Below are 8,508 nucleotides of genomic sequence, written 5' to 3'. Positions count from 1 at the left end.
AATAATGAGGCTATCATTTTATATCCTCAACCAAAAGTAACAACCAAGTAGATGTACTTAAGCTGAATCATCCAGGGAACAAGTCTCAAAATGCAAATATCAAAGCACCTGTTTTCTTTTAAATTGCAGTGGAGACAGACACAAAACTAAAATTGATAAATTAATGGTTCTGACTACCATAACCATCCCAAAAAGAAATTAAGAGACGAAAGCAAGCTTCCAAAAGAGATGGCAATATCTGTATATTCTAATTCATCCTGTTGCTGTGCTACATTTAGTGCACTAGGATATAAGCAAGTCCATACTCCACAATGTTTACTTAGTAACTATTTCCTACTACAGCTTTTCCAGCATTGTGATGCAATTGTAGCACACTTCTGAATAAGACATCTTTGACAGTAAAATGATCAACTTCTGCCCCAGTACCTTGAGCAATGAGCACCCTAGGCAGTGCACTCTTCACTTACATTATCTATCTACAAAAAGACTGGCATTTATTCACATGAAAAATAACTTTACATAGGGCAAGCAGATAACATCCTGTTCAGTAAGAAAATATGAATTCTCTCAAGTTAGTTCAATCGGCGGCGTTTTCGAGCATGCAATAAGCCAGGTTCAGTGTCAAAAGACCTCGAAGAGCTGGCCTCTGCCCTGTACCTTTCCCTCGCCAATGATTGTGGAGGCTCTGAAGAATCTTGTTGTGACTGCATGTTCTCATTTGGTGTCTGTCCTTCCTGATTTCTAGAAGGATACACCATTTCATCATTGTGTGGAACTACTGTGTCAGGAGTTCCAGATGTGCCACCTTCAGAAATAGAGGCACCAAGCTGGGTAGAAAGAGCTGTCGCAAAATGCAAAGACCTCCGCATATGGGCAAGATTTTCTCTTAATCCATCAATACTAGCTCCAATAGCAGCTAGACTGTCAGCAGTTTCAAGACGATTCAAGGCCATACGTGTCAGCTGCTGCTCACTTTGATGTCTTGCTGTATCCTCCCTTCCATGCTCTACAGGATTCCCACTACCAATGGCAGAAGGCCGACGCGAGGAAGCCCTGCGCCTCCCAATTATCCTCTGGCGTAACCTCATCCTAAATCTTTCATCCAGGTGCTCTCTATGCAACCTCTGAGCAACCCTCAACCTAGTCAACACTTCCTCTGCTGTAGAGTCATTGGCTTCACTTCTTTCCACCGGCTGTTCAGACCTTTCAGAACCTGCAGCTACATCATCAAAACTGTCTTGCAGAGTGATCTCTTGCCACTGCCTTTTAACATTCATGCGCCGAGCATGAGGACGTGCAGGAATGTTACTTTGTGGTTTATCAGTGTCCTTGACACATCCCCTACCATAGATTGGAGTTATAACACTATCAGAAAGAGAACCTTTGCAAACAGGGCAGTCCTTTTGTCTAGCATGTACATGAAGCCATTGATAGAGGCATGGCCAACAAAAGAGATGCCCACAACAAGTGACCACCGGCTCTGTGGCTGTTTCTAAACATATATTACAATCAAAATGGGCTCCTACCTGGCTGCTTTCTAAAGCTTTTGTAGCTTCCTTCAACTCCTTGCTGTCCAATGGGCCAACTTCTGAGCTAGTACTCACCCGCCCAGAATTGAAATTGTTGTTAGTTGTCCTGCTTCTACAGTGAGCAATTGGCAGACCTGGGTCAGTGGCTTCCACAACATTTGACTCGGATGCATTAACAGAACTTTGAGTTTCAACAAGTTCTGCAAAGGATGCAGTTGATTGCTGTCTGAGTGGCTGGAAATAGCGCATGTGTCTAAGATTCCTACGCATGCGTGGCCTAGAAGACAAAGCTTCAGGACTAGCTTCAGATTGTCCCACCATTGTTTCCTGAAGATAGCCAGGGAACGAAACTTGCTCAGTTTCCTGAGGTACTGAGTTGCGTGGCTGATCCTCAACCATGGCTGGGGTTTCCTCTTCTGGACCCCCAGCCAGGAGCATCCCGGCCATGCCAGGTTCAAATCGAGGCCAATTGGGGCGAGAGGCCTGCACAGGAGGCTGAAAGTCCTGTCCTCCAAGGCCCAACTCCAGAGCAAAAGAGGGCCCCAAGTTCAGGTTAAGATCAACTGCCAATGATGTGGAAGTTGCAGCCTCCAACTCAGTCATGTCCACCTCAGGACCTGCAATAACACCGATTCCACCAGACATTGCGTGATTCAGCAAAACTTCACTGACAGTTCGTTTCCTTCAGCTGCAAACGCAAAGGCACTTGTCTTAAACCTATGAAGTGCTCCTAGCAACATTCATCTTCATCTTTCCCTACTTGATCCGCAGTAAATAAACGCTTCTGTTTCTCTGCATCTACCAAATAGCTGCATAGAGATATGCACATCCTTCCAACTGCTCCATTGTGTGAATCCTAGCCACCTGACTTATTTTCCCCCTTACGAGCCTTCGATATGGCAGCATATGCAGCACCCTAAGCCACTGATTCCTTCTGCTTATCTTTTTACTCCTGTTCCAAGATCAGGAAAGTGTGTGCAAACCTTCTTTCTACAGGGATGGGAAAAACCCTAGCCATCTTCCCCTGCACATTTGACAAGATATCTCTTGCCGTGTTATGAGTTTCTCTCTGCAACACCCTAGCCATTGCCTTCCTACACAAACGATCTTCGATCTGCAAGGCTTCAGAATGATTCTTGCGCTCCGATCTGCAGAGGAAGATTCTTCTTCTTCTTCTTCTTCTTCTTCTTCTACACAGCCTCCGATCTCATGGATGTGTCCTGCGTTCTTCCTCCGGTTTCATCAGGAAAACAGGACAAATAACAATAACAAAGAGGTGTAAACAAAAGAGTTTATTCCCACAAAACCAGAAATCAAGACAGCGATTAATGTTAATTGATCACTCATTACAAGCAACACTCGTGCGGTTTCGCACTTGGCTAATATCGAAGACTCTACTTCTTATGCGAAAACATTCCTATTGCTCTCTCCTCCCTTCTCCCATTTGCCCATTAGGAGGCCCTACATAAAAACCTAGTCTTGTATGGTTAGCCTTGGTTAGGGGTCTTAACTTTAGGTTTGCCTCGTTGCTCGTTACAATGGACTAAGAACCCCAAGTATATGGAACTGGCCTAGAAAACTTTCTTGATTTGGGTTTCGCCAGAAACTCAAAATGTACTTGGTAAAATGCATTGTTGAAAAGAATGGCTTTCCAAGGGTGTATAGTTGATAGAACTACATGAATGCCACAATATGTATGGTCAAGACTTGGCACCATTCTCTCCAAAACTCTTAGAGACAAGAGGATATATGTGCTCCCCCTTTACCAATATCCATATTGTCCTAATACATACACACCAAGTATAAGGACTAACAAGCTTGGTTTGATGCTAATACATGTTTCTCGACAATTGAATGGAGGTCCATCACCCTCTCTTTTCATCTTAGTAGTTTGTGAATTGGCTCGCAAAACATGTAATGAGCTAGAATACAAAACTCAACATTATTATTCTCACTACAAGTGCTTGAGCTTTCTACCTAGAGACCCCACAAGTTGACATCATAGTCTTGTTTCAAGACTAAAGGTGCCCTATTTATCACTCTACTTCAACAAGAGGGCCGTTCTAGCTCGATATTGACACGAACAATACCTTGAGAATAGGTGTGCCTTGTACCATAGTTGCACTTCCCCAATAGCCTTCCACTTAAAGGCCAATATGCCTTACGGGAGTATAAGAAGAAAGTGAAGATACTATCCAATTTTCATCAACACTTTGCGATATGCAAAACACTCAAAAGCTAATCTCTTCATGAGAAGATTTAGAGGTTTATCATCCATATGGATCTTAACCAGCTCAACACACTTGTGCTCAAGCACCTCCCTAATAAAGTGATATTCACCTTAATGTGTTTTGTCTTTGCATGAAAGACAGTGTTCCATGCCACAACTGGATGGCACTTTGAGTATCATAGTGCAATGTAGGCACCTCTCCTACAATACCCAAATCTTCCACTACACAAATAAGTCACATAACTTCTTTATAAGTCTTAATGGTTGTAACATCCTCAACCTTAGTAATAAATAAAGTCGTAGATGGCTATAATCTAGAGACCTAAGATATTGTGCCACCTATAAAAGTAAAGATAAAATATGTAATAAATATCTAAAGTCTACATTCTCTACAAAATCAGCATCCACATATCCAAAAACAAATGTATCCTTCCTTTGGAAGCATATGTACATAGCTTGTTGTGCATAGATCAGATGTGAGATGCGCATGTAGTGAACGAAAGAAGCTCCCTGTCTCTCTCTTTTCTCATAAGAAGACTTGCATGACTCAATAAAATTCAAAATAAACAAAAGAAAAAGTGGAGAAAATTAAGTGACTCACAATTGGGTGCAATCTTTCCCCGTACATGGAGTGGACTACTTCTCCATGTACATATTTATAAAATTAAATTGAATCTTTATTTGCCCAAAGTTGGCTCTTTATATCACTCTTTAGATTAAAAGAGTTTGAGTTTACTAAATTTACAGTTGCAAGGTGTTGCATAACCCACTGGCATCCAGAGCCATAAAATATTTATGAAATATCTTCAATATATCTCTCTTAAATCTAGAATATCAATAAATATTTACAAGAGGATTGTGCACACGCCATAGGCTAAATGATGGGGCATGTTATTAAATAAATCAAGGATGAATTCTCTGGATTAAATTATGTGTGATGCGCATATCCAATTTATATCTACTCTACACATCAGCTATCAAAAATTCAAAAAACCATGTTAGTAAAATAATTAATTGAATTAAAGTAGCTAGCCATAATAAATTATTAAATCATTGGAATTTCATTAACTAACTAAAACACATAAACATTACCACTCGTGATGTGGATATTGTGGCATCACTCACACAGATGTTTTCACCCACATCATTCACACATTCAAGTCTCACGCTCGAAAAGGATAGGTGTCCCCATCTACTTTCTATCCAAGAGGAAAATAATTCGCTCTTAAGAACATGCCCCATGCTGATGAAGAACCATTTAAGGTACTCATCCTGTAAACATCCACACAAGGGAGAACCATTTAAGGTGCTCATCCCTCATGTAGGTGCCTCCTAGCAACATAGCTCTAGTGTCATTCAAGTATATATCTTACAATATTCTTTACTATGTTCCTCAATGCTTCTTGCCATGGTTTATTGGAGCTACAAGGAGAATGGAGATTGCACACACACACACACACACACACACACACACACACACACAAAAGACACTATGATTGTGGTACCTCCAATAGTTTTAGTGTGAGGAGCACTTTATTGTCTGATCACTCAAAGAATAATGAATGAGTGTATACATATATACTTAGGGTTAGAGAGTAATATGGGTGGTCGACCACATTGGTCTTTATCCCAATAACCTCCCACTTAAAGGCCAATGTGCCTTTAAGGAGGACAAAAGCATGAGAGAATATGTGAGATGTAATACATATGAGTTACCCTCACCCAATGCCCATCAACTTCCTTTATATATGTAAACTTTTCGAAGGGCAGACTTTAGGTAAGAAAGCCTACAGGGTTATCATCAATATGAATTTTGATAAATCCAACTCGCTTATCCTTAAGCACCTAACAAATGAAGGGATACATCACTTCTATATGATCAATTTTCGCATGAAAAATGGGATTATTTGCCAACATGATGCCACTTTGACTATCACTATGCAACAATGGCATGGCTTCACCAAGGCCCAAGTCTCCCACTAGAGGAGCAAGACATATGGTTTCTTTGCATGCCTTTGTGGCTACAATATACTTAGCTTTAATGGTAGATAATGCTACACATTTTTGTAAGCAAGACATCCATGAGATTGCACCACCATATAAGGTAAAAACATATCTTGTGATTGACTTTCTTTTGTCAATGTTCCTTGCATGGTATGCACCTATGTATCCAACTACACTAGTATTGCTTCTCCCAAAGCATATGCATGTATCTCTTGATCACTCAAGTATCTCAAGTTTCCTTTCACTACTTTTCAATGCCTAGTTGAAGCATTACTTGTGCCCTCTGTCTGCACACTTGGTACACTAGTACTTGTCTTGTGTGGCAAAATAATAGGTGCCATTGGATCGTGGAAAGTAACATTTCTTTTTTCCACTTCCTTAAGAGGCTACTTATGCATCTTCTTCTCATTGAAGATCACATAATTGCTACAATTAATCTTTTTACCTTCTTGATCCCAAAGGTGATATCATGTCGCTACTTTGTCCATAACCCGAAAAAATGTACTTGTTGGATTTTGGTTCTAGCTTACTACATTTTTTCTTTGGCACATGTACATAAGCTTCACAACCAAACACTCTTAAGTGGTCATAAGTGGGATTCTTGTCCCAACCATGCCTTTTCAAGAATGCTACCATCCAAAGTAGTATTAGGGAACTTGTTTATCAAATGTACAGTAGTCGCCATAGCCTCAACTCAAAATCCTTGAGTGAGACTAGCATTAGATAGAATACTCAATATCTTTTCATTTGTCATCATATTCATATGCTTTGCAATACCATTTTGGGTAGGATTACTAGGTGCTCTTTTTATCCTATGTGCTTCAGAAAAAATTCTAAACTAATGAGAGATATATACTCCACCATTATTAGTTTTGAGACACTTAAGTCTCTTTCCATATTGATTTTTTACAAGTGCCAAAATTTTCTAAAAACAAGGCAAAGCATCGTCTTTTCTACCCAACATAGTGAAAGCTTACATTTTTTTAGTTGTATCCTCAATGAATGCAATAAAATAGGATGCTTACTATAGACCTTGTAGGCATAGGTCTATTGAAAACCAGAGTTGCAGCATTGGAATGTGTGCATAAGAGGGAGAAGAGAGCTCAAAGTACAAGAATGAAATCTTGCTTACTAAGTTGCTTAGAGTACAACTTGGGTACACTCTCCCACACTTGATAGTGACCCATAGGCTGTTTATATAGCCTTTGCCAAGCTAGGGTTAGGGTTTCCCCTGTCCCTAGGGCTATTCACACTCATCTGCCCTTATACTCCCTTGCTTATAGTGGGTTCCTATGCCTGCCTTCTAACACCCCCCCTCAATGCTAGGGTGGCATTGGATTACAAAGCATGTAAGAGGTTCCCCCCCCCCTCTTGGGATGCCTTTATAAATCAGGCTTACAAGGTTGTTTTAGGTAGATGATTTAAATAGTCAAAACAGTTGATCTTCAGATGGATTGGAGGCATAGTTGGCCACCAATTCTTTGGGTATATTAGGAGTGTTGGGGCATTTACTAGTGATATGCCCTATCTTCTTGCACTTGTTACATTTCATCTTCTCAGGATACTTCTTCCAGCAGTTGTTTACAAGATGTCCTTTTTTCTTACAGAAAGAACATCTAGTGAGATCTGTATGAACCAATACTTGATCACGGGAATTTGAAGTTTCCTGATTGTTGCTGCTTTCTTTGTGATTCCTCTTTTCTTCATCCAAACAGGATTGAATGGTACTTGCCAATGTAGGATCTGGAATGTTGGTGAGAGTGGTTACAAGAGTAGGAAACACCTGTTTTACAGCTTTTAGGAGAATAGCAATAGCATCTTCTTCATGTATTGGAGCTTGTATAGAGGCAAGCTCTGCCATAAGTCCCTTCAAATGAGAGATGAATTTTCCCAAATCTTCTCCTGAACCATATTCCAAGCTAAAGAATTCAATTTTAAGGAAGATTTTAGTATTTTTGCCAGTGGCTCCATAGAGCTTTTCAAGCTCATCCCATTTTTCTTTAGCAGTGTTTAATTGATCAACATGATGAATCAGGGATTCATCTAAGTGTAACATTATGATTGCTTGAGCATGTTGGTCATCCTCTATATCAACCAGATTTGCAGAGTTTACAGCTCTACTGCCTTGAATGAGAGGCCAATACCCTCTCTCCATCATTTTGTATTTTATAAGTACCTACCATGGGTGGAAATCTTTGCCATCAAACTTTCGAATTTGAGGATGGACATCAGCATATGTTGTGGTCATTGGGAAGGTCTTACCACTTATTAGGACAAGGGCAGTGTCTAGTCCCTTACAAACTTTCCACTGAATGCAAAAAACAAATCAGACAATTTGAAATCAAAGTTGCAATGAAGAGAAAGGCTGAAAATCATATAAATGTAATATTTCAAAGTATGACTGTGGTGGTCCTTTCTTATGTGCAAACTTCTTCCGAGGTTTAATAGTCTTTTTAGGTTTTAATGAAGTAAACTTAGACCGGACTTCAGGCTCCTCCTTGTGGTATGGCTTAGTGGACGAAGCTTGTGTTGGACAAGGTTGGTCTATGATCTCAATGCTTGTTGCTAATGATTCTGAGGAGAGTACAATGACACTCATGCTTTTGATTTCATTGACCAGTGTACTTGAAACAAAGTCACTCACGGTATGCAATACACTTCTAGTGTATGATGGTCTATGTGTTAATTGTACACATAACCTTACAACAATATACGAAGAGGAATAAAAAACTCATTGGATTTTAA

At 40.0% G+C, this 8,508-nt stretch overlaps 1 protein-coding gene across 1 annotated transcript; it reads right to left on the bottom strand.

The window, feature by feature from the left end:
- Positions 1 to 211: 211 nt before the first annotated feature.
- LOC148022868 (uncharacterized) lies at positions 212 to 2,965 on the bottom strand. Its single transcript, XM_087695795.1, has one exon. The coding sequence runs from the start codon at positions 2,172 to 2,174 to the stop codon at positions 573 to 575; it is 1,602 nt and encodes a 533-aa protein (XP_087551921.1). The 5' UTR covers positions 2,175 to 2,965; the 3' UTR covers positions 212 to 572.
- Between the last annotated feature and the right edge of the window lie 5,543 nt (positions 2,966 to 8,508).

This window comes from Lygodium microphyllum, chromosome 16 (genome assembly GCF_053477565.2).
Source record: "Lygodium microphyllum isolate KBCC chromosome 16, Lygodium_microphyllum_v1.1.10, whole genome shotgun sequence".
NCBI lineage: Eukaryota > Viridiplantae > Streptophyta > Polypodiopsida > Schizaeales > Lygodiaceae > Lygodium > Lygodium microphyllum.
Note: the sequence above shows the minus strand (reverse complement) of the source record. Positions and strands in the feature narration are given on the sequence as shown.

What these genes read in the sequence shown, in the direction of transcription:
- LOC148022868 (XM_087695795.1), bottom strand. Translation starts at nt 2,174, where the DNA reads ATGTCTGGTGGAATCGGTGTTATTGCAGGTCCTGAGGTGGACATGACT.